Source organism: Macaca nemestrina, chromosome X (genome assembly GCF_043159975.1).
Source record: "Macaca nemestrina isolate mMacNem1 chromosome X, mMacNem.hap1, whole genome shotgun sequence".
NCBI lineage: Eukaryota > Metazoa > Chordata > Mammalia > Primates > Cercopithecidae > Macaca > Macaca nemestrina.
Genome location: NC_092145.1, coordinates 47,437,776 through 47,464,160, shown reverse-complemented (window position 1 = coordinate 47,464,160; position 26,385 = coordinate 47,437,776). Strand labels below are relative to the sequence as shown.

Here is a 26,385-nt window from a genome sequence, read left to right as displayed (position 1 = left end):
TACTTCTTATATTAGATATTTCCTTTCTGTTTCTGACATTTTCCTTGGCTAGCCCCTGTCCACATCACAATAGCCTCCTAAATAGTCCTCAGGTTTACTATTACCCTCCATCAAATCAGTCCCTGTTCATCTTCTTAAACAAGTTCACTGTGGTACTTCTCGCACCACCTTACCTTTCTTCCCCTCAAAAATACTACTTAACGATACCATATTGCCTAAAAGTGAAGTTCAATCTCATTTGCTTGGCTTGAAATTTCTCTCCTTCACACCTTTTTAATCAAAGTCTTATTCCATCTTTAAGGTTTAATTCAAGTTCCATTTCATCCACGCCTCTTTCCTCCACTTACCCACCAAAAGTAATCTTTCCTTTTAATTTCAGTAAATTATAGTCTATATCACCCATTCAGTATTTAATTTATGCTACCTTGATTGGTTTCTTTTATATGTATATGGCTCTTCCCCGTCCAGATTGCAAATTTTTTGAGGGCAGGGCCTTAGCATAATGCTTTGCACAGAAAAGATGCTTGATAGGATGTTTGGTAATGAAGACATGATTTTTCCTGGCTTCAGAGTAGAGGAAGGATTTATGAGGATGGAAAGGAAATATTCTGGAGGTAGGGAGATTAATTAAGGAGGTTTGTGCAACAATGGTCCTATCACAATAGGTGATAAGGGCTTCAGCCTATTGGTTCCTTGGCTCAGATCCTCACTATATTAATGAAGAACTTTGTTTGTTTAAGGGTAGTCACGTGAAGCAGTGGGAGTGGAGAAGGAACAAAGAAACCTGTAACTGTTTGCGATCAATTGGTTGTAAACACTACTGCACTTGGACCAGCCACCGAGGAAATTTAGCAAGATTAAAAAGGAAAGGAGGGAAGGACTTTGGGACTCCTGTGAATTTATGTGGGGACAAAGGAGAAGTAGCAGTCAGAGTTTACTGAACCTGAGTAACTGCAATAATGATAGTAGCATTGACACAAAAACAGGAAAATCAGAGGTGGAAGCCAGATCTGGAGAGAAGGCGGTAAGTTTGTTTTTAGACTTACTGAGTTTAGGGTAACTTGAGTAACAAAGTGAACATGTCTAATGAGGAGCAAAAGATACCTTTTGTCACATTTAATTCAATCCAACAAATAATTACGGAACATCTACTATGTGCCCGTCATGATACTGGAGATAGATACAGTCACATAAGACAATTCTTGCCCTCCACAACTCGTGATGGAGTGAGGAAGACAGACTAATATGATAAAATATAGGAAATGGTATAATTGAGCTATATATAGAGTATGTGAGAATATAAATAGGGGATCAATTGTTTGTGTCCAAGCAAGTGAGAAAAATTACAGAAGCGATGATCTTTGAGAAGGGCCTTAAAAGATAAGTAGAAATGTGTTCAATAAACAGATGGGGAAATGACTTTCCAAGTAAAATAATAGTCTAGGGCAAAGGCACAGGACATGAAAGTGCATGGCATTCTAGGGGAACAACAAGGAGTCTGAAGTGACTAATGAGAACGAGATGACAGAATAAAGATGGATGATTTGAAAGACATGACGATTTTCAGAAATTGAAGAAAAGGGTGTTGTTACACTCAGCTGGAGAGCAGCCTATGTGTAAGGTTAAAGATGTAGTCTCTAGTGTTGAACTCTCTCAGCCCAAATCTCATCTCTGCTACTTACTAATTGTGTAACCTTAAGCAAGTCACTTAATCTCTCTGTGCTTAGTTTTCCTCATCTGTCAAATGCAAATAAAGGTACCTACCTCAGGACTGTTTTGAGGACTGAGAGTGCCAATATATGTAAACTAATTAGAGCAATGCTTGGCATATAGTGTTATGTAAAGGCTAGTCCAAGGATTACATTTTCAGAAACAAGGTACTACATTATTGTGTACTACACCAGTAGCCACCTAAAAAAGAAATTATAAATGGCAAGTGTCTAAGTTTCTAGATACTGTAAACAAGGACCCAGAGAAAACTAAATGAATCTCTTAGTTAAAGGAGTTCATGAGCTGGTAAGATACCTGCCTTGGAAACGTAGATCCAATTTAGGGAAAGGGTGAGGTGTCTGAGAAAAAAAAGTAGAATGGCTAGAGTGCCATTCAGAGTAAGTAGAAACCCCCATTGTGGCATTGCCCTAGAAAATGGAAAAAAGCAACATAAGATTGTCACTCACCAACAGACATATTTTATTTCAGTTAAGTAGGAAACAGAAAATTAGCCATCAGGGGGCTTCAAGTATGAGAGAAGGGGTAGTAGGGTCCAGTAACAGGTATTTTGCTTGGGTTGGAGAATTTGGAGGAACCCTCTGAAGAGGGATAGCAATTGGAGATGCAGCCCTACCTTGCTAATGAAGCACATCTAGCCCCTTGAGTTTTGATGCTCTCAAGTAACCCATTGTCTGTTCCTCAGCCTTCTAGAGCTCTGCTCGAGTGATCCTTGAATAGACTCTTGGAATGCTTGTGCTTCCCTGTATGACTGCTCTGTGTGCTGCTGAAATGGAACTGAACCTCGCCTGCCCACCCAGCCAGCCCAGGGGTTTCACTTGACAGAACTCGGTTTGAATTCTGGTTTTACCACTTACTAGTTGTGTGATTTTTGAGCAAGTCACTAAAATTCTCTATGCCTCAGTTTCCCCGTCTGTGAAATAGGAATAAACATGGTTCCGATATTGTAAAATAGTTATGATAATTACATGAGATAATTTACCTATGAAGTGCTTGGCAAGTTAAGTACTAAAAAGATGTTAGTTCCTTCCTCCTTCCTTTCCTGTTATACTTGGGCAGCCCGCAAATCCCCTGCTCTCATTTTAGCCCCTCCTGGGGGCTCTGGTAGTTTTTTTTTTCCCAACTCTGACTTTGCAGTAAAGATGTTTTGATGTAGCCAGTATTCCAAAATAGGAAAGGTATTCAGATACTGGACAGCCCAAGGTGAGAAATATCCACTAAAACACGACAACTATGTGAAAAATATATACACATGAATATATGCTTAATGATCTATTTAATGTGAAAAATTACAGGGGAACAAGGAAAACTGAAAACATTTTTGTTAGCACAATATATTGTTGTAATGTTTTCTTAATATTTTGCCTGTGGAGGATACTCTTTTCTTTACATACCTAAATCTCCTTACCCTCTTTCCAAAAGAACGGCAGGAGGAAAGGGTACTGGAGTAAAGGGAATTGTTCAGTGGGAATAACATGCCCCCATCTCATCTGTCCTTCTGCCCAGCCTTCCATTAACCATCATGATCTACCAGAGGCCTGGAGAGCTTCCTAACTGTGGTGCTTCAATGCCCTTGCATCATTAATATCATCATCTCTACCCTTCTTCTAGGAGTGGATCTTATGAGGGAGGTATGGAAGAAGTTGTGCATGCTTAGCTGTCAGTCCGAACCTTTTAGAGACAGCAGGGGACAAAGGCAACAATCACTGTGTAATACTCTGAAATTTCTTGGCAGGTGAACACTGCTATGCATGAGGCAAAACTTATGGAAGAATGTGACGAGTTGGTAGAGATCATCCAGCAGAGGAAGCAAATGATCGCTGTCAAAATCAAAGAGACAAAGGTAAAGCACAGCACTTCAGTGAATCCAAGGAAGAGCTGACTTTACAGATATCAAAATTTGGTGCAGATGATTCCGGTTTGATCATGAAAGCAAGAAGAAATGAGATTATAGGAGGAGAGGCAAAGAAGTGATGTTTGGCCTACTGCTCTGAATCCAGTAAAAATGATGGCCATTCTGGGGTGTTAGAAACGTTCTATATCTTGACCTGGTTTACGTGGGTGTATGTGTTAGGATTTGGGTGCTTTACTGTTGTATGTTATAACTCAATGAAAAGGAAAAAAGTAATGGTAGAAATGTGAGTCAGGATTATGGACCACGAATGCCAGGATGAGGACTCTGGGCTTAATCTGAAAAGTGTTGGGCAGCCATTCTAGTTTCTTAGGAAAGGAGAAAGACTGATTGATATGGCAGAGGTATGCAGGGTAGATCAAAACGGGATGATACCAAAGTCAGGGTAGCAAGTTACGAGACTTATGGAATGATGGTTTGTAAGAGTTGATAAAGACCTAAACCAGAGTAGTGGCAGCACAAATGGAAGGGAAGAACACAACAGGCATTGCTAGAAAGGAAATGATAAGAAACATTGAACTTTTAAATATAAAAGATGAATGAGAGAGAGGGAAGACTCAGTGAAGACATTCAGGTTTCGAGCCTGGGAACTGAAGAATCATGATCATAAGGGTCAAGTGTGAGCCTCCATATGGCTATATGGTTTTAGGCTTGTTGACTTGCTGGTCAGAGTTAGTGGTTATAAGTTCATGCTGTGTGTATAATGTGAGATGTTTTGAGAGGCTAGAGTGATAACCAATAATTTGTGCCATGCTGAGTGGTTATAGCTTATCCAGGAACTAAAGTTTCCAAGAACACAGATTTGTGAACACACAGGTATGCATAAAGACACTTACAGAAATATATACATAGAACTGTAGATACTCATAAAGAAAAAGATGGTACTTTTTAGTAAACACATATGAAAATATATTGACAATATTTTGTTTGTTTACATACAAACAGAACAAAAATGTAAACAATGATAATCTCTGGGTGGTAGTGTTTCTTTTATACTTTTTATTTTCAGAATTTTCTATAATGGGCATGCATTGATTTAGAACCGAAAAATTAATGTTACTAATACAAAGAGGGGGTAGATAACCGAGAGTATATGACTGTGTTGCAGCCTAAGTATGCAAGCTGTAGACAAGAGAAGGAGGGGTTGGCACAAGAGACACAGTGGGTAGGGTGAGAAGGTGAGTGGTTAGTACAGGGACCATGGAATATTAATAAGCATTATTTTTAGAAGCACTGCAGCATACCTCCTTCATGTTGTGTTTTATTGTTTTTAATTAAGCACTGCATGTTTTATCTTATTTTTTTCTTTTACTAATTCCTTAAAGGTTATGAAACTGAGAAAGTTGGCACAGCAGGTTGCTAATTGCCGCCAGTGTCTTGAACGGTCAACAGTCCTCATCAACCAAGCTGAGCATATCCTGAAAGAAAATGACCAGGCACGGTTTCTACAGTCTGCAAAAAATATTGCTGAGAGGTCAGTTCTTTATGTGCTTTTGAAATGCCTGCTCTTGTGAAAAGAGGCCAATTTAAAGTCACTTAAAGTTCAGGCATGTATGTAACAGCTGCCACCTGAAGATTTTACCAGTTAAGTAGTTATGGAGCCTCAGTGGTAAATTACCCTTTGGATTTCTGAACCCTTGTCTCTGTCTCTGCAGCCTATCAGCTCTTTTAAGGCACAGTCAAGTACTACCCCTAGCTACTGCCATAGCTCCCTGCTGCTCACTCAGTGCATGAGCTTTCTATGATGGTGTTGGTATAAGGGTAGAGACATTTTAGCTATATTGATAGGTATGTGCTCTTCTCAGTCTGCATGCAGTTTCTATTGCTTTCATTTCATTATTCTGCACATAAATCCTTTACGGCAGTAATTTTTAGGCCTTTATTTAATCACTCACCTCTTTCTAAATTAGATGAGAGTCATGAACCTTCTTCCAGAGGAAAAACAATGCATTTAATAAATATACACAGAGAATTTTCTATACAATTTCAGAGGACTCACAGATCCTTAGAAGCCCATCCACAGACCAAAAAATCCATGGTCTAAAGTGAAACATTGTTCAGGACGGTCACCAAGACTTCAAGGGGCTGCAGAGGCTCATTAGGCCAGATTTGACCTCCTTATATCTCCTTCTCATTCATTGAAGACCTTGGCTCCAGGCTCACAGTATTCCTCCCATTGCCTCTGCCACCATTTTGGGTGACTTCAGCAACAACCACATGGTTGACTCATCTAATGCCTTAGCCATCTAGCTTCTTTAACATCCCCTCCAACAGTGACTGTCACCTCAGAGCTCCATCTCATCCACCCATTTTCATGGACCACATGCTGAACCTCACCATCACTCAGAATTGCACTGAAATCATAACTTAAAACACCCCATTTTTTAACTATAACCTCTACTTAAAAACTTTTTTCTTATTTTTGTTTCGTTTTGTTTGGGACAGAGTCTCACTGTATTGCCCAGGCTGGAGTACAGTGGTGCAATCTTGGCTCACTGCAACCTCCGCCTCCCAGGTTCAACCGATTCTCCTGACTTAGCCTCCCAAGTAGCTGGGATTATAGGCATGCACCACCCTGCCTGGCTAATTCTTGTATTTTTAGCAGAGATGGGGTTTCGCCATGTTGGCCAGGCTGATCTCAAATTCCTGGCCTCAAGTAATATGCCTGCCTCAGCCTCCCAAAGTGTTGGAATTATAGGCGTGAGCCACCGCCCTGGCCAAAAATTCTTTTTTTCTTCAAATACATATATACTTCAACTTCATTGAGACTGCTAAGGCCTGACTCCTATACTTTCTTCCTACCCACCAGCTATTTCCTGTCTTTAGCCTATTTAGGATCTGTGATTTCTCACTTCAGATACTCTCTTTTCAATATTCTCAATCCCCTTGCCCCATTGTCCTTTTAACATACCAACCTGATCAAATCCCAACCCTGAATCAGTCCCACTTTTCCCATTCCTATATTTGAGTTGCAGCATGCTACTGGAGAAAATCACATAACCAAAGAGGTCGGTACTACTGCATCACAAATTTATAGCTTCTAAACCTCACCTGGGCCTTCAGTGCTAACCCGAAATCCTTCTGCATTGCTTTGGTCAGCTTTCTTTCTAACTTGTCATCATAATGGCTATCTCAAATCTTTTGTACTTACTTCAAAATTCCAACTCTGCCACTTTTCTGCTTATGCTCGGTAAATGCGCTCTTATTTTACAAAGAACAGTAAGTGTGAAATAATGAATTCAACTTCTCATATCAAGCTGCTGAACACACTTAGGTCCACATCCATTACTTCTGCCTTCCTTCTGATTGAAATGGAAGAGATGTCTCTTCATTTGTGCTTTGGCCAAATACCCTCTTTTTTCCATAGCTTCAATTTATTCCTCTCTGTAGTTGACTTCACATCCATTTTTAACTCACTCATGTCTTTCCTACCTAAAACCAACCACACAGAAAAACGCCATGACTTTCCTCTACTTCATATCCCCTCCAATTATCACCTGTCCCTCTCGTTCCCTGCACAGCAAACTTCCTGAAAGACTTTACATTTCCTCACCCCTAATTTACTCTTCTGAAATATTTAAAATGTATTTATATCCAAGTAATACCTTGTGCATAGTTAAAAAGTAAAATATTACTGTAAGTCATATTGCAAGAAATAGCAATCTCCTCATTCTCAATGTCTGCTGTCTGATAATATTATTATCAATAGAGTTCTTACTTTGTACTGGGCATTATTTTAAGCCTTAACAAGTATTAACTCAATCCTAAAAAAAAACTTTATGAGGTAGATACTACTTTTATCTCCATTTTATAAATGAGAGAACGATGTTCAGAGAGGTTAAATGACTTGCTTACAATTGTCCAACTAGTAAGGGGCAGAGGCAAGATTCATATTTAGGGAGTCTAGTGCCACAGTCTACACTTTTACAACAAAGCCAAGCAATTTCAACTCTATCAGGTGTTTTTATCAGCATGACCTTACATTTCTAAGTAACATCCTTACAATGGTAGTTTTAATTTTTTTCAACTTTAGACATTATCAGTTAACTTCTGTAAATTTGGACTTTTTTTCTACCACTACTTCTACAAATATTTTTTATGCCACTTCCTTCCTCTCTATTGGGGATTCCAATTACATGTATATTTGGCTGCCTGAAATTGTCCTATAGCTCACCGATGCTCTATTTTTGTTTTGCAGTCTTTTTTTTTTTTTTTTTTTTTTTGCCATTGTGAAAACACATGCAAGTGTGTTTCATTTTGGATAGCTTCTATCGATGTATCTTCAAGTTCACTAGCCTTTTCTTCTGTGATACCTAATCTGCTGTTAACCCCTCCAGTGTGTTTTTCATCTTAGATATTATAGATTTCATCTCTAGTTTGATTTGGGTCTTTTAAAAAATATCTTCCATATCTCAAGATATTCAGACTGGGTGTGGTGGCTCACACCTTTGATTGCAGCACTCTGGGAGGCTGAGGTGGGAAGATCACTTGAGACCAGCCTGGGCAACATAGTGAGATTTCATCTCAAAAAAAAAAAAAAAAAAAGCTGCATCTGGTGACATGTGCCTGTAGTCCTAGCTACTTGGGAGGTTGAAGCAAGAGGATCTTCTGAGCCCAGGAGTTCAAGGGTACAGTGAGCCATGATGGTGCCACTGCACTTCAGCCTGGGCAACAGGACAATGTCTTGTCTCTGAAAACAAAAAAAGATATTTAGCCTTTCCTCTAGCTTTCTGAACATATAGAATACAGTTCTAATAACTGCTTTTATGTCCTTGCTTACTGATTCTAATACCTGTGTCATATCTGGGTCAGTTTCAATTGGTTACCTTTTCTTCTTATTATGGATTGTATTTTCTTGACTTTTGCCTATCAGGTAATTTTTTACTGGATGTCAGACTTTGTTAATTTTCTCTTTTGGGATGCAGTATATTTTTGTATTCCTATAAATATTCTTAAACTTCATTCTGAGACACAGTTAAGTTACTTGAAAACAGCTTGATCTTTTCAAGTCTTGGTTTTCAGATTTGATAGGTGAGATCAGAGCAATGTTTAGTCTAGAGACAATTTTTCCCCACTACTGAGGCAAAACCCTTCTGAGTACTCTATCCAGTGTCCTGTGAGTCATGAGATTTTCCAGTTTAGCTGGTAGGAACAGACACTATTGCTAGACCTATGTGAGCACCAGGGATTGTTCCCTCCTATCTTTTTGGGTGACTCTTTCCCCAGCATTATGTAGTTTCCTCACATGCATTTGTTTATTAGTATTCTGTTGACTACTAGAGGGAGATTCTGAAGGTCTCTAGAATTCTCTTTGCAGCTTTTTTCTCTCTGGTACTATGTCCTGTGAATTCCAGCCCAACTTCGTCCACTTGGATTCTCAGCTCTGTCTCCTTAATTTTAGGGAACTCATTGGGCTCTGCCTGGATTTCCCCTTCCTGTAGCACTTGATTCCCTTAAGTTTTCCAAACAAACTCTCCTATAGTTTCTTAAGAAAGAGTACATGGGAAGTAAATTTTCAAGAATTTTTTGCCTAAAAATATTTCAAGTTAATTTTCATACTTGGTAGGTTGGAAATAAATTTTGAAGGCATGACTTCATTGTCTTCTGGCTTCCATTATTGTGTTGAGAAGTTCACTGCCATTTTGAATCCAGATCTTTTGAATATAACCTATATTTTAAAATCCAGAAGCTTAAACAAAAGTTAATATTACTTTTAATTGACAAATCACAGTTGCATACATTAATGGGGTACAATGTGATGTTTTGATATATGCATACAATGTGGAATGACTAATTGAAGCCAATTAACACATCCTTTACCTCACTTACCATTTTTTGTGGTCAGCCATTGAGATTTACTCTTTCAGTTATTTTGAAACATACAATATATTATTATTAATTATATTCACACTGCTGCACAACAGATCTCAGAAACTTATTCCTCCTGTCTAACTGAAACTTTATACCCTTTGACCAACAACTCCCCATTCCCTCTTCCTCCTACCAGCCTCTGGTAACCACCATTCTACTCTCTATTTCTGAGTTTGACTTTTTCTGATTCCACCTATGTGCGAGATCATATGGTATGTCTTTCAGTGCCTGCTTATTTTACTTAGCATATGTCCTCCAGGTTCATTTATGCTGTCAAGGATAACAGGATTTCCTCCGATTTTAGTGGCTGAACAGTATTCCATTATGTATCTATACCACATTTTCTTTATCTATTCATCCATTGATAGAAACTTAGGTAGATTCCTTATCTTGGCTATTCTGAATAATACTTCAGTGAACATGGGAATGCAGATATTTCTTTGACATATTGATTTCAACTTCTTTGGATATATACTGACTAGTGGGATTGCTGGATCCTACAGTAGTTCTATTTTTAGTTTTTTGAGGAACCTCCATATTTTTTTTCATAATGGCTGTAGTAATTTGTATTCCCACCAACAATGTATAAGGGATCCCTTTTCTCTACATCCTCACCAACACTTATCCTTCTTCTTTTTAATAATAGCCATTACAATCTAGAAGCTTTAAAGATCTTATCTTTAACCCAGTGTTTCTGAAATTTCACCAAGATTTGCCTCGGTTGTAGATTTTCCTTTCCTTTCCTTTCCTTTCCTTTCCTTTCCTTTCCTTTCCTTTCCTTTCCTTTCCTTTCCTTTCCTTTCCTTTCCTTTCCTTTCCTTTCCCTTCCCTTCCCTTCCCTTCCCTTCCCCTTCCCCTTCCCCTTCCCCTTCCCCTTCCCCTTCCCCTTCCCCTTCCCCTTCCCCTTCCCCTTCCCCTTCCCCTTCCCCTTCCCCTTCCCCTTCCCCTTTCCCTTTCCCTTTCCCTTTCCTTTCCCTCTTTCTCTCTTTCTCTCTCTCTCTGTCTTTCTTTCTTCCCTTCTTTCTTTCTTCTTGCTCTGTTGCCCAGGCTGGAGTGCAGTGACATGATCTTAGCTCACTGCAACCTCCGCCTCTCAGATTCAAGTGATTCTCCTGCCTCAGCCTCCCTAGTAGCTGGGACTACAGGCTCGGGCCACTACTAATTTTAGTATTACTACTATTGTGCCCGGCTAATTTTGGTATTTTTAGTAGCTGGGACTACAGGCTTGGGCCACTACTAATTTTGGTATTACTACTACCGTGCCTGGCTAATTTTGGTATTTTTAGTAGAGATGAGGTTTCACCATGTTGGCCAAGCTGGTCTCAAACTCCTGATCTCCAGTGATCTGCCCACCTTGGCCTCCCAAAGTGCTGAGATTACAGGGGTGAGCCACCATGCCTGGCCCATTGTGGACTTTTTATCATTCATTTTTCCTGGGCACTCAGTGAATCTTTCTAATCTAAAGACTGGTGACCTTTAGCTCTGGAAATGTTCTTGTATTATTTGCTAATAATTTCCTCCCCTTTATTATTTCTCTTCTTTGTTTATGGGACTTTAATTAGTGAACTGTTGGACATCCTAGACTTTTTTCTCTAATTTTATCTTTTCCATTTTCCATGACTTTGTCTTCTTGTTTTACTAAGATACTTCCTTAATTTTTCATTAAATCCTTCTATTGAAATTTTAATTTCAGCATTCCTAATTTTATTCACAAGAGCTCATCCTTCATCCTTGTTTCTTTTTTAGCATTCTGTTTTTGCTTTGTGGATACAAACTATTTGGTTTTCTTCTTGAGAATATTATCATTTTTAAAAGTTTGCTTCTAAACCTTGCATTGTCTGGATTTCCTCCCAGTTCCTTTTCTCTGTTAGTTTAAATTGCTGTCTTTTCCTAAATATCTGGCAAACTACTGGTTGTGTGTTTGAATTTAAGCACTGAAAGATGACTGGAAACTCTGAGAGGATGGGAATAATTTATGGCTTGGTGAACTTTGCTATAGGATTATAAGGCAGAATGCTGGCTTTTTATTGAGGACTCCAAAGTGTCAGTTCCGTAGGTCTTTTCTCTTGGGTCAGATTCCCTTGGATGGAATCCTCCAATCTCCTGCTTTTGATTGGAGGGGCAGCAGTGTGGAAGGTATAAGCCTGGCTGCCAGCATTCTGGGAGCCAAGGAGGGAAAAGGAGCTGAGAGTTTTAAGACTGCTTTTAGTATAATGTCAAAGCTCAGCAGAAAGTAAACTTCACATATCCTTCCAGAATGAAGGAAGGGTAGTTATTGGTTTAGTGTGCCTGAATCTGTGGATCTAGTTGTTCCTTATGAAAACTTTCAGCTTTCTGTGGCACTAAATCAACTTGATGTTGTTGGCTTCCTGATCTAGTTTTCTCTGGTCTGTTGTTGGTTACCACACATTCATTGCTTTCTAGCTTCCAAACATTTGTTGACAATCTTTTACTCGTTGGCATCTCTTTTCCATTCTCTTTGTCTTTGTAGGTTTATGACATTTCATTCTTTGACTGTTATTTCAGTGAGATTTCATGAAAGCAAAAATAAAACATATATTCAAACCACTATATTTAATAATCTCTACTCTCCAACTCTCTGAAATGTTTTGTCCCACTACCACACCATTGAAAGTATTCTTTTCAAAGTCATCAAATGAATACCTTGTTGCTAAATATAATAGACACCCCTTTGTTTCATCTTACCTGATCTCTCAGTAGCATTTGTCCTCCTGATCATTTTTACTTGAAATTTCTCTGCCCTTAGCTTCCATGAACACTCCTGGTTTTCTTCCTACCTAGCTATTTTTGTTTTGTTTTGCCTTTGTGAGCAATGTTTCCTTGGTCTATTCCTTTAATGCTATTGTTCTTTGTGATTCTGTCTTAGGTTATTCTCTTCTCTCATTACACGTTCTCCTTGTTGCAAACTCATTGGTTCCTAGGGCTTCAATTACCATTTAGATGGTTATGATTCCCAACTCTTTATCTGAATCTTATTTTCATAGGCTCAGGTATAACCTGAGGTGTAGGTGGAATAGATGACTATCTATGTAATATGACTTGAGAATCATCTTCCCAACTTCAATACTGGTCTCCCACAGGGTCTGAAATTTTCCCCCACCTTTATGCACTGTATTGTGTTAAGGTACCATGACTTCAGTTAAAATGAAATTTTAGCTGGGAGAGGTATGTCTTTCCCCTTACAAATGATGCCTTATATTATTTGTAATAGAGACCAAGGCCTTAAGAGACTGCAACAATATAGCTTACTTTGTGTTTTGCTTAAATAAAAAAAAACACAGTCAGATACACACACACACACACACACATAAACACACACACACACACACACACACACCCCACCAGGTCACTTTTAACCCATTCTTAACCTTTCATCCACCGTTAACATTTAGGAATATAGTATTCCAATATTTCTATTTAGATATACTTCACAAACATGATATCATGCTATATATACTGCATTATACTCTACATTTGAAACAATGTATCACAAACTTTTCTCTGTATCATTGGATATTATTATAAAATCTGATTTCCAATTGCCTCATGTTATTTTATCTTTTGATATATAGTACATTACTTAACTCAGTCTCCACTGTTAGACAATTAGGCTACATATGGTGTGTTGAGTGCCCTTGTAGTTGTATCTTTGCATACATCTCAATTATTTCCATAATAAAATTTTTATGAAATAGAACTGTGGTGTCAAAGAAGGTTTATATTTTAAGCTATTTTGAAATTTAATGCTAATTTGGCCTTCAAAATATGTATCAATTTCAATCCTAATACAAATATGTAGGCATTATTGAATATAGGCATAAAAGCTCCTATGCTGTCATTTGTTTGTAATTTAAACTTTATCTCATGTTAATTTACATTTCTTTGATTTCTCATATAGTTGGACTTTTTAAATATATTTATTTGCCATTTGTTTGCTTTGACTTTGTTTTCTTTGATGCTTTGTGAATTAACCCTTTTTGTTTTATTTGTTTACATGTATGCTTATTCCAAGACACTTAAAAATCTGGTCTCTTTGCTTCCAATTTTGACCTTTTCCAATCCCTCCACTGAAGCCATAGTACTATTCCTGAAACATGAATTTCCGCATATTACTTCCCCACCTAAAATGCTTAGTGACTCCCATCATTCTTAGGATAAAATCCAACGTTTGTAACATGGCCTACAAAGTCCTGCATGATTTTGTCTCATTCTCCAGGCTTCAAACGAGAGAGAACACACACACATCCACATAGTCTTTGCTTAGTTAACTCTTACACATTAGGTAGGTTTTAGGTAGGTCATTAGTTAAAATCGACTTCCTCAGGGGAGATTTCCCTTAGCTCCCAAGTCTCTTCAGATAACTCCTGTGTAACTCTATTCCCTTTGTAGCAGCACTTCTATTGCCCATGTAATGTCTTTCTCCTTCATGATGTGTGGGCTCTTGAGGGCAAGAACCACAACAAAACTTGTTCACTTTGTGTATCTCCAGTGCCCAGTACAGTGCCTGGCACACTAGTTGTGCTTAATAAGTATTGGATAGATGGATGGAAGAAATAAAGAAGATTGGAGAGGCCAGAAAGAAATTCCATGAGCTAATTTTCTAGATTAACTGTTATCCTAAAGAAGTTGTCTTCTTGCTCACCAAATCTTGGCTATTCACGTGAGACCTTATGATTGTACTGAGCTAGTCTTTCATTTTGCCTGTAGCTTATCCCTGAAACATCTCTATTTTCAGAAACAATAAGAGATGTTGTTGGTAGATGTACAGCAGGGTATATGTACATGAGGATATGTATTTTTCAGTTTCTCATTCCCTTACAACTAGCTCACCGTAAAAGTTTCCTCTCTGGTCTTCCTACATTCAATGCCTTTTCTCTCTCCTCTAACCTACATATTGTTGCCAAATGAATTTTTCTTTCCTCACCATCATTTACATGTTCAAGGATCTTCATTGGCTCTGATTTAGAAGATCTTGCACAGGACTAAAACATGTATATTTTGGCAAAAGCTCCTCCAGATAATCCTGATGTGTAGTGATGGCTAAGAAGTGCTGAAGTATGTAAAATATACCTCAATTTTTTGAAGAACACTCTAAATGGTGAAGGGTATAGAATTTAGTATCAGATGGACATGGGCTCAATTACATTTCTGACTCTTACTGGTTGTGTGATCTTGGACAAATTACTTAGCATTTCAATGTGTCAACTTTCTCATTTGCAAAATTGAAATAACATCTACTACATAGGGTTATGGTAAAGAGTAAATTAGATAATGTGTGTAAAGTGAATGTAGAGAGCATTGTATATACTAAGCACTCGATAAATGTTAGCAGTATTTTGTTGTTAGTCATTCAATTGTTCATTCAACAATTATTTTTTCACTATGTGTCAAATGCTGTGTTAGGGCCATGGAAGATATTAAGAGGTACAAAATATGAACCCTGCTCTTGAGACTCTTAGAATTAGTTGGGAAGATAACACTATCATAGCACTATACAATCGGAGGATAATAAAGTGAAATATAAATGCTATAAAAGATCACATAGGTCAGGTGCAGTGGCTCATGCCTGTAATTCCAGCACTTTGGGAGGCCAAAATGGGTGGATCACTTGAGGTCAGGAGTTTGAGACCAGCCTGGCCAACATGGCAAAATCCCGTCTCTACTAAAAATACAAAAATTAGCTGGACGTGGTGGTGGGCGCCAGCTAGGGAGGCTGAGATATGAGAATCGCTTGAATCTGGAAGGGGGTCGGAGAGGCAGAGATTGCAGTAAGCTGAGATGGTGCCACTGCACTGCAACCTGGGTGACACAGCAAGACTCCATCTCAAAAAAAAAAAAAAAATCACGTAAATGATATATTTAGGGAAGGTGTTAACCTAGCATGCTGACTTGCTGACTAGCATAAACAAAAAAGAAAAATCTCCAACTGTTTTTACCAAGTCTTTAAAGGTTTAGTTTTGATGCTGCCTGCCAGATGGAAAATGATGCAGAGGGGAAAAAATTCTGTATTTACTTCTCAGAATTAAGACCGGATGGGGGAGTGTGTTTGAGGGGTGAACGTATGTGAATAAATATGGTATAACTCTTAATTGGTTCCTGATGATTAAAATTTAAATGGTTCCCATTGGAAAGGCACAGATATGATATTTTCACTAAATAAATCAAGGCTTACAAGTCATTTATTTTCACCTTGTTAAATCAGAAATCAAAAACTGGGTGAAGGTTGCAACCTATTTTGATGTATATTGATGTACTTTTCTCTTTTTCAGGGTCGCTATGGCAACTGCATCTTCTCAAGTTCTGATTCCAGACATCAATTTTAATGATGCCTTTGAAAACTTTGCTTTAGATTTTTCCAGAGAAAAGAAACTGCTAGAGGGGTTAGATTATTTAACAGGTGTGAAAATACTGTGCTTTCCTTCCCATTTAATTTTTTTTCTTCTGGTATGCTTTTACTTAAAAATAATTTGAAAAAGACAATATTTATAATTTACATATTTTATAATCTTTAAAATGATGCATGTATCTTTTCAGACAGAATATATTTTAGTTCATGTAACAGAAAAAAAGATGATTTATGATTTGTTAACTATTTCTAGGATCAAAATGGGTATACCATCTATACTTAAGAGTAAAACACAAGAAATTTGCTGATAGATTTGTCCTTATGAATCTAACAGTAATGTATTGTTGCTTGTTATGAGAGTAGAACTCAGGTGACAATTAGGGAATGTTAGAGAATGCCTTATGTGGATACAAGTACTACCAAAATGGTTTTAAGGAAAATTAGGAGTTAGTAGATCAGGAAGAAAAATGTAAGAAATATCTGGCTCTCAGACAATTTTAGAAAATGAGGGACACAACCAGCCTGTTGAAAATGCTGGCTACTTTCAGGATTGTTTAATGATCATCTCATGAAAAAAATATACACAAACAATTTTTGCAGCTGTTTTGTTACTACATTAAATACCTGCCCCTTATTGAACATCTACTTTATTCTAGACACTGTATATTAATTTTATATCTTTAATCCTTACAACAAATCTATAAGTTAATTATCACCCCTATTTTGTAGATGAGGGAACTCATCATTTTGCACTTGACTATACAGCTAAAAATATGTAATGGGGCCGGGCACGGTGGCTCACGCCTGTAATCCCAGCACTTTGGGAGGCCGAGGTGGGTGGATCACCTGAAGTCAGGAGTTCGAGACCAGCCTGGCCAACATGGCGAAACCCTGCCTCTACTAAAAATACAAAAATTAGCCAGGCATGGTGGTGGGCACCTGTAATCCCAGCTACTTGGGAGGCTGATGCGGGAGAATCACTTGAACCCAGGAGGCGGAGGTTGCAGTGAGTCGAGATCGTGCCACTGCATTCCAGCCTGGGCAACAAGAGCAAAAATCCATTTAAATATATATATATACTCATTTTGAAATAAAAAAATTAAGTTGAAGACCATATGTTAAGAAAACCATATAATCACTTTAACGTCTACATAAGTGTTTATGCAGGCAGACTAGACAGCTGGGGCAATCATCACAAAAATTTAGGCTTATATTTTTGTTGTAGAAAAGTTTAGGCTTATATTATGTTGTAGAAAAGTGGTTTTAGGGAGCTTGAGGTCCTAGCATTTTGCTTCAGGTTGCATGGTTCATGCAATTTAAAGATTCTCTATTAAGAAAATCTTCTCTTCAAGAGATGTTGGGTTAGGCAGGAAGAGTAACAATTGTAAAATTCCAGAAGAGAGAGTATGCTTTCCTTACTTTCTTTTCCACCTTTCCTTACAGCCCCAAACCCACCATCTATCCGAGAAGAACTCTGTACTGCCTCCCATGACACCATTACAGTCCACTGGATCTCGGATGATGAGTTCAGCATCAGCTCCTATGAGCTTCAGTACACCATATTCACTGGCCAGGCTAACTTCATCAGTAAGTCATGGTGTAGTTGGGGCCTGTGGCCAGAGATAAGGAAATGTAAGGAAGCAGTAAGCTGCTCAAGATTGGCCGGGGCGCCACGAGGCAAGTGTTTGTAAGACATGTTAGGTTGTTTAGTATAGTGTTTCATAGACAGTGTAAGCTCCCCAGAGCATTGCAAAGACCTTACTGATGGGTAACAAGCAAGTTGTATATTTCCTTGCTGGGCAGTTACTGGGGCCATTCTCATTCATTTATGGAACCCTTAGCCTTTCCTCAATTAATCCATGTCACTCCACTTTCCCAAGGAGAGTACAGCTTGGTTGGTACTTGTTCCTTGCCACCATCATTGCTGGTTCTGTGTGTATGAACATCTCTCTCCTTGACTCTTCTTCTACTTCATTATCATGGTAAAATACATTATGTTCAAAGACATTTCCTTTACCAAACATACCTCTGTCAGTTAACATGGTGACAAGCCTCCTGCCTCTGTCACTCTTCCCTTTACTTCTTCCTTTCCACTAAGAATTATGCTAAATATGAAAACATGTCAGTGGGCCACAAAATGAAAAAGGTTAACAAAGCTGTTGTTTAGCTCACATGTTATGGTTTCACTTTCTGGTGAATTGGAGCAAGACAAAGCAGAGTAGGAACTTCACTCATGCCAGTCAAGAGGGGATGAGCTGAAAGTTCCCCTCAATGCCCTGGGTGTGGGGGCAGTTGGGGGGGACGCGGGGTGGAAATGGAAACAAAAGCAAAATTAAAGCTGGATTCAAGACTGGAACAGATTCCCAACCTAAAATAGCATCTCCATAGCTGCAAATTAGTATTTTCTTTTACCTTTTTGTTCCTGCTTTTGTGTTTGACTTCACAGGCCAGCATGAGAGTAGTTTTTCCAACTAACCCCTTCTATTAGGCTTCCTTTTCCTGTTTTGTGACAAATCTGGGGCAGAATTCTGTTTTGTAACAAGGTGGGGTGGGGAGATGAGACGACATTTGGGGATCAAACTCTAAAAAACATTTGCCTCATGCAACTCCAACCTAAACCACTTGGCCCATATAGCTATGTTCCTGGGTGTTTCTTCAGATTGTGAAGTCACAAACTCTAATGCCCCACTGATTTACTTGTCTCTCCTTCTCTGGAAAGTCTTAATGCCAACAACTGTGCTTCTTTTTCCTGATATGGGGAAAGCAGTCATCTCCCAGGAATTAAGAAGAAGTCTGAGAAGTGACAAAGATCTAAAGGTTGTCACCTCTGTTTTCAAGGTTATATAGTCCTTTGTAAAGAAAAGCTTAAAGGGTAATTCTCAACAGTGATAGGATCATAGCATCTTAGAATTGGAATGGACCTTAGAGGTCATCTAGTCTAATCTTCTTCCCTCCTGCCAGACACTCAGTAGATAATCATCCTGTCTCTGCTTGAACATTTCCAGTGGTGGGTAGCTCACTTCTAACAAAACAACCCATTTGATTGTTGTGCAGCTATAAATAATGGCCAGTGCTTCTTTATAAGAGGCTTAACTCTTCCTTTAAGTAAATAATAATGACAATAATAATTTACATGTGTATTATGCTTTGCCATTTACAAATGCTCCCACATACATTATCTCATTTAGTCCTTATGGGTGCTTACTTAGCCTTATGAAATGTTATTAACTCTATAGATGAAGAAACTGGGGCTCAAGTTGAGTGATTGCCCAAAGTCACAGAGCTACGAAATGTTGGAGTCAAGGTTGCAGCTTGAGCCTGTCAGACTTCAAGTTTAATGCTCCTTGAAGTAAACCACAACAACCAGTTAGTCCTAGTTCTGACCTTTTGTGCCTCACTAACAAACCTAATCCATCTTTCACATAGCAGTTCCTCAAATAATTTTCGTTAGTTCCTATGTCCTTCTAAATTTTCTCTTTTCCAGGCTAGGCATCTTCCTTTCTTTCAATTGCTCCTCATATGGCATAGTTTCAGATCTTTTGCTACCCTAGTATCATTTTTAAGAACACACTCCTGTTTATCACTGTGCTTTATAAAATGTTCTGTCAACGAAGTGAATGTAGTACTCCAAAAGTGATCTGACCACTGCAGAGGACAGCTGGATTATTTCTCTTGTACATTAACTGATGCCCCTTTGCCCTCTACCTTTTTCTCAGCAGCCACTTTGACTACTGACTGTTTACTGAGCATATGATCAACTGAATTTTCTATGTATTCCAAATCCTGTTCTTATACAATTGAATGTCTAAAACAAAAATACAAAGCCTTGAATTTATCCCTAGTACATTTTATCTGGTTAGTTCTGAGACTTCATTTCAGCATGCTAAAATCCTTTGGGATACAGATTCTACTTTCAAATATACTTGCTTACCCTCACAGCGTGCCTTCTATTTCTTCCTCTAGTTATTGATAGAAAAGTTTGTTAGAACGAGGACAAGGGCAGAGGCCTGAAGCAAAATTCTGATGGCAATGGGAAACTATTTTACTAGGAATAAGTATTTTTGAAGATTCAGGATCCCAATCCTACCCGCCAGTCTGGCCTGCCACAGTTGACTGAACCTCCATTCTGAGAGCTACTTTCCTTAGACGTTTTTGTGCATTTTCTTTATCCAGAAATTTTATTCTTGTTGGTGAGGATTATTCCCCCTTCACCTTTTCTTTCAACTTTATTTCTTGATTTTTAACTTTCTTCCCACCTCTTCTAAGATTTGAAATGATCGCAACCAATGTTTCAGATTATGTTGTGAGGTGAATGAGAATTCCAACAAATATGTGAGTGTGTTTGTCTTCTGATTACTGTATTATCTTTCCTCTGTTTGAATTTTGTGTTTTGCATTACAAAAGCATTAGCCATAAACTCTGTCTAGCCAGGCAGACTGTAACATACTACCAGAAAGACATAACTTCTGTTTTTCTTCCTTTTCATTCTCATGCAAATACTCTCTACCACACATTTACACTCAGGTTCAGGGATTTCCATATTGTAATTTTCTCCTTTTGAACAAAAGGTATACTTCCACTGACATAATTCAGTCATACGTCCTATCTTACTAAATCTCAGTAATACCTAGAGGATCATATATTTACCTTTTTAAATTTAGAAATGATTTCAAAATCACAGAAAACTTGCGAGACTAGCACAAAGAACACCCGTATATGCCTTACCCAAATTCACCTACTGTTAATATTTGTCCAACTTCCTTTAGCATTTGCTAACATTCCCTGTTTTTTTGGAACCATTTTAGAGCAAACTGCATGCATCATGGTCTTTCACCTCTGAATTCTTCAGTGTATATTTCCTAAGAATAAGAAAATTCTCTTACATAACCACAGTATAGTTACCAACTTGAAGAAATTTAACCTTGATGCAATACTTTTATCTAAACCACCATTTATATTCCAAGTTTTGACATTTGACCAAATAATATTCTTTATGACATATAAAGAACCCAATATTGTCCTTGATAGTTTAGAGTCAGGTATTACATTTAATTGTCATATCTCTTTTGTCATATCTCCTTTAATCTGGAACATTTCTTTAGCCTTTCTTTGTCTTGAACAACACTGACATTTTTAAAAAAATGTTCTTTTATGTCTTTATTATACTTCATTGTACTGTTCCTTATTTTGATTTTTTCTGAAGTTTTCTCATGATTATATTCAGCAGTACAGTTCTTTCTTAGACACATGATGTCCACTTGCCCTTCACTGATGATGCTAATTTTGATCACCTAGTCAAGATATTGTCTGACTTACTCACTGTAGTTACTACTTTTTCTTTTGCCCCTAATAAGTAATCTGTGTGGTATATTTTAAAACCATAAAAATACCCTGCTTCTTCATCAAACCATCTCATCCCCACCCCTACCCTTGTTTTATTATCAGTTGATGATACTTGCCTGAATCAATCATTAATATGATGATTGCAAAATGATTATTTTCCAGTTGAGTATTCCCTCCCACATTTTCAAGTTGGCGCTTGGCATTCTACTATAAGCAAGAGCCCCACTCCCCATTTCCTCCCATTTGTTTATATATCAGTATGGGCTGATGAATTCTCTTTTTTTCGATTGTTAATAATTATTTACTGCCCTTACTTGTGTTGGTGTTCAAATTGTCAAGATTTACCCATTGGGAGCCTTTCAAGGTGATTTCTGGGTCCTTATAATATTCCCCCATCATTTTCTTGAGCACTTCCTTACTTTCTGGCATAACAAAATGTTCTAGGCTCATTTTGACGTTATTCTGTCCCAGCCTTGAAATCAGTCATTTTTTTCCAAGGAACCCTGGTTTCTTTTAGTGGGACAATATTAGAGACCAAGGCTTGAGTGCTAGATATGCTAGATATACACACAAACATCCATATATGTAAGCATGTGCACCCACATATAATATACATGCATACATACTTTATTTATGTGCACATAAACATACGTATATTTTAGGAGTCATGAGTTTACATCAATACCTTAAATTCCAGTCCATCCCCACAGGTTCTTTCCTGCCTTTCTCCATTCTGTGTTTGCATGTTCCTTCTTCCACAGTATGAACCCTGGCTCCCAACATCAACACATGTACTCATTTGCTCAATCCCATAATACATCTAAAATAGTTTCTGAATTGCTTTGTCCATGCAACTACAAAAACAAACTGGCTAACAATACTTCAGGATTTGTTTGAGGTTTTCCTCCCACCCCCACCATGTTGGTGTAATTATGCTGTTCATCTGAAATGCAGTTGGGTTTGTTTCAGTTTGCCTTCAGTTTTAGTCCCCACTTTTCCCATCTGTATTGATTTAATTTTATTTTTTTGAATTTGTAAAACAATGTGTTTCCCAAAGAGGATACTATACAAAAAGGTACATTCAGAGAAATGTCATTTCCTCCCATATCTTTTTAATCCTGTTCCTCCACCCCCTACCCCTTGTGGATAATCAACTTCATGAATTTTTTATTTATCTTTCCTGTTTTTATTGTTGTTGCTTTGTAAATCCAAGCAAATATATGCATGTTTTCTTATTTTTCTTTCTCTCAAAAAAGTAGTGTACTGCATATATACTACATATACATATATACTTTTGGAATTTGCTTTTTTCAATTGACAAAATTTCATTGAAATCAGTCTATATCAGTTCATAGAGATCTTTTCCTCATTCTTTTTTCACAGCTGCATAGTACTTCATTGTGAAGTTTGTCCTTGTATTGTTGGGTGTATATCTGGAGATTATATATTTTCCTCTTTGTATTAAAATCTTATGTGCAGCTTATGATTCATACTGTGTATTGGTAACATAGGCAAGGCCTCAAACATTGCTCCTACCCTTTTAATCCATATTGTCTTTTAATGAGAATCACTGGGCACCTCCACCAATTCTTCTTCATCTTTCTCCAGCATATCTGTTTGCCCTCCATTATGTTTCTTTTACTAGTTTTAATTTAGACTTTTCAACTTCCCCTCAGATTAATTATAAACCTTTGATCAGATCTCTTGCAAAACACTCATGACTTATTATTTTCAATTTTCAGCCTCACTAAATCTTGTACTGGAGTTGCATAGAAATGACTGAATTCACTGCTTATTTTCCTTGCCCTTCCCTTTCTACCCTTTAGTAGAACTATGGCTAAAAACTGGTAAACTAACTGAAAAGCAGGTAACAGTAGCGAGAAGTCTAGATAATCTGCAGACTAGAATGTTGGTTTTTCTTTTATCGAAAGCTTGCCAGATATATGTTTTAATTATGTACATTTCCCCTGTTTAAGTTAATATTTGCAGTCTAAAATCCATCAAAAGCAGAAGCCTAGTTCTCTGATCCCTTTCCTTACTTGGAAGGGAGGAAGATTACAGATAACAATGTGCTCTTGGACCACTCAACCCAAAATGAACATGGGAATCACACAACAGAATGTGTTGTGTAAGAAAGAATGGGGAGATGATATCTTGCTTTGGTTATCATGTCATCTCTTTGGCTTCCCTATGGTGCTGTGGAGACCAGCTAGTTTGGGAAGTAAGGGTGAGGATGGAGTAGGAGAGTGGAATTGTAAGGTCTGAGAGCCTCACTACCTTGCAGAGACAAAAGAACATTTTTGTTTGCCCCATGAACCGTGATGTAGTAGAGAGAACACTGGGCTACCATTTAAAAAATACCAGGGTTCTACTCTCAGCACCATCGCCAACTATCTGTGGCCTTGGGCAAGTCACTTTGCTTCTCTCAATCCTAGTTTCCCACTTGTGAAATAAGGGACATTCAGTATCTAGGTGTCCCTTTGGCTGAGTTTCCATGTTTCCGTGCTCTGCACAGGATTGCTCCATCCATATAAGACCAGACTCAGCTGTCAGAGGAGTGGACGTTTGGAGTAAATATCCAGAGACTCAATAAGAGTGATGATTCTGTGACTCTGTATAGTAGCCATTCCTGTGTTATCTGGCAAAAAATAAAAATTGAAATAACCTAACTTCTGCTAGTAGTTGCATTCAATTGCCAGAAGCAAGGAGCCTGGCCTAAGCCTAGTTCTGTGGCAGTAATGAAATAGTGGAATCATAAGCCCTGGTTCATCTCATTACATCTTCTAAGACTCAAAAGAAAACAAAATGAATTCACTTTTGAGGGGGTGGCTTTTGATGAATTTTCAGTGTGTTTTTCATTCTGTCTCTCTTACCTGCTGGCTAATGTCCTTGTCTTTCCCCATTTTACAGGCCTGTATAATTCAGTAGACAGCTGGATGATTGTGCCCAACATTAAACAGAACCATTACACAGTGCATGGACTCCAGAGCGGGACTCGCTACATCTTCATCGTTAAAGCCATAAACCAAGCCGGTAGCCGGAACAGTGAACCTACCCGACTAAAAACAAACAGTACGTTGTGGTAATTTCAAAAGGAAAGATCAATTTTCTTCTCCACGCCAGGGGAGTACACAGCCTGAGCAGGCACCCACAGCAGTGCATGGGGAGCAGTGGAACTGGGTAGAGGAGCTATACTGTTGTAGTTTGTACTTTGGGCAAGGAGTGTGTTGGTGCCCATGGAAGATTTGTGGACCCAGAGATATGCACAAAAAGACTGGTAGCTTGGGAGGATGTTAGTGAAGATTTTTCTCTGCAATCCACCCCTTATATTTGGGGGACAATTGCATAAAAGAGCATTATTTGTGATAATCTAGCAAAATCCTACTACAGAGAAGCCATATCTGTTAAGAATGCTTTTGACAGCAAATAACAAAAAGTGCAACTAACATAGCTTAACAAACAGCGTTTGCTAATTGCTTAAATGAATGATATATATTTTCTCTCTTACACATGCACATAGGAAGAAGTTTGAAGGTAGGCAGTTCAGGGCTAGTGCAGCTGCTCTGCGATGTCATAAAAGATGCAGGCTGTTTCTCCCTGTGTGCATTGGCTTCTAGCCACATGGCTGCAAGATGGCCACTGCAGCTTTCAGATGTCATATTTCTTCTCAAGAAAGGAAAGAGGAAAGAGTTGGTACACATAATCCCTTTTATCTGGAAAACCAAAACTTTTCTAAAAGTTTCCCCTGCTCTGTCTGACTTCTGCTTTCATCTGCTTCCATGTTCTTAGCCGCCCCTAGCAGCAAGGGAGGCTGGGAGATTGAGTATTTAGCTTTTCTGGCCTCTATAGTGAAAGCGAGTAAGAGAGAATAAGTTGAGAAAGGGTAATGTGTTAGCCAACAGTGTCTGTCACAGAAGCATTCTATATAATAAATCTCTTGCCATACCCAGCAACTGGTCCCTCAGTAACAATGTTTTTGTCATATTGTTATAAAGAATTCTCTGTTGTGAATGATCCTACACAATAAATGTTTTCTCTGATCATTGATGATGCAACAGTCACTCTAACAAAATTGCCTAATTATATGTTATTTACATCCCAATTGTAATAGGGCAAAACAAATTGTCCAGTTGCTGAGTTCTCAGGGTTTTCTGGTTGTGCCATCAAGCAGCAATTACCTCATCAATTCCCCTCACCTCAGACATCATAACACTATTTCCCTTAAAATCTACCCAAATCCCAAACAACCCACTGAAATTAAGCAAAGTACAAAACATATTTGGCAACATGAAACTTTGAGCACTCCCTTTTACTTTGATAATATATGATGCAGGGGACAGCTTATTAGCTCCTTTTTGCTTGGAATATGACTTCCCACAAATTGCTTTTAGGAGAGATCCACATTTTTTCCCACAGTGGGAAAATAAATGCCTTTATGAAGGTTGTTTTATGGGAGATTGACCTTTATTCTTACTTTATTGAAAACTCTGGCTTCTGGCCTCTTTTCTTAATAAAATTTAAACAGCAGCCAACTTGCACTGGATCAAGAGTGATCATGATATCAAGCATACCCTGCCAGTGATGATGCTGGTGGAAAAGGTAGAGTTTTAAGATACTTCACTGTGCTTTTTCTTTTTTTTTTTTTTTCTACTTTGTTTTTCAGGCCAACCCTTTAAATTGGATCCCAAAATGACTCACAAGAAGTTGAAGATCTCCAATGATGGATTGCAGATGGAGAAGGATGAAAGCTCTCTAAAGAAGAGCCATACCCCAGAGAGGTTTAGTGGCACAGGGTGCTATGGGGCAGCAGGAAATATATTCATTGACAGTGGCTGCCACTACTGGGAGGTGGTCATGGGTTCCTCAACATGGTAAGTGGATCCCATTTTCCTTTTCCCTTCTGTCCTCTGTCATTAGGTTCCTAGGAGATTCAATTCTATAGCACAACCATAATACCAATAAGTCAAGGTTAAAAGGTATGTGATGAAAACCACTCTAGAAAAATTTGCCAGATTTTTAATAAAATAATGGAAAATATACTGGGCTAGGAGATAGAAATTGCCACATTGTTCTAATTGCTAACTTTTTAAAGCTCTAGTGATATCAGCATTATGCATCTAAGTGTAAACTACTTAAGGAATAAACATGTATCCTATTTGTTATA

The 26,385-nt window shown here is 38.2% G+C and overlaps 1 protein-coding gene across 4 annotated transcripts in view; it reads left to right on the top strand.

Moving 5' to 3' along the window:
- Positions 1 to 26,385, top strand: part of LOC105490449 (midline 2) — a 100,947-nt gene that overhangs the window by 69,542 nt on the left and 5,020 nt on the right. For 2 of the 4 annotated variants that reach the window (XM_071088828.1, XM_011756079.3), the window contains exons 4-9: positions 3,464 to 3,571; positions 4,966 to 5,114; positions 15,802 to 15,929; positions 17,322 to 17,465; positions 24,132 to 24,293; positions 25,885 to 26,092. In XM_071088828.1, coding sequence (XP_070944929.1) covers positions 3,464 to 3,571; positions 4,966 to 5,114; positions 15,802 to 15,929; positions 17,322 to 17,465; positions 24,132 to 24,293; positions 25,885 to 26,092 — 899 coding nt within the window. Of the gene's footprint in view, positions 1 to 3,463; positions 3,572 to 4,965; positions 5,115 to 15,801; positions 15,930 to 17,321; positions 17,556 to 24,131; positions 24,294 to 25,884; positions 26,093 to 26,385 lie in introns of all 4 variants that reach the window. The other 2 variants (XM_011756078.3, XM_011756077.2) reach the window with 1 other exon arrangement.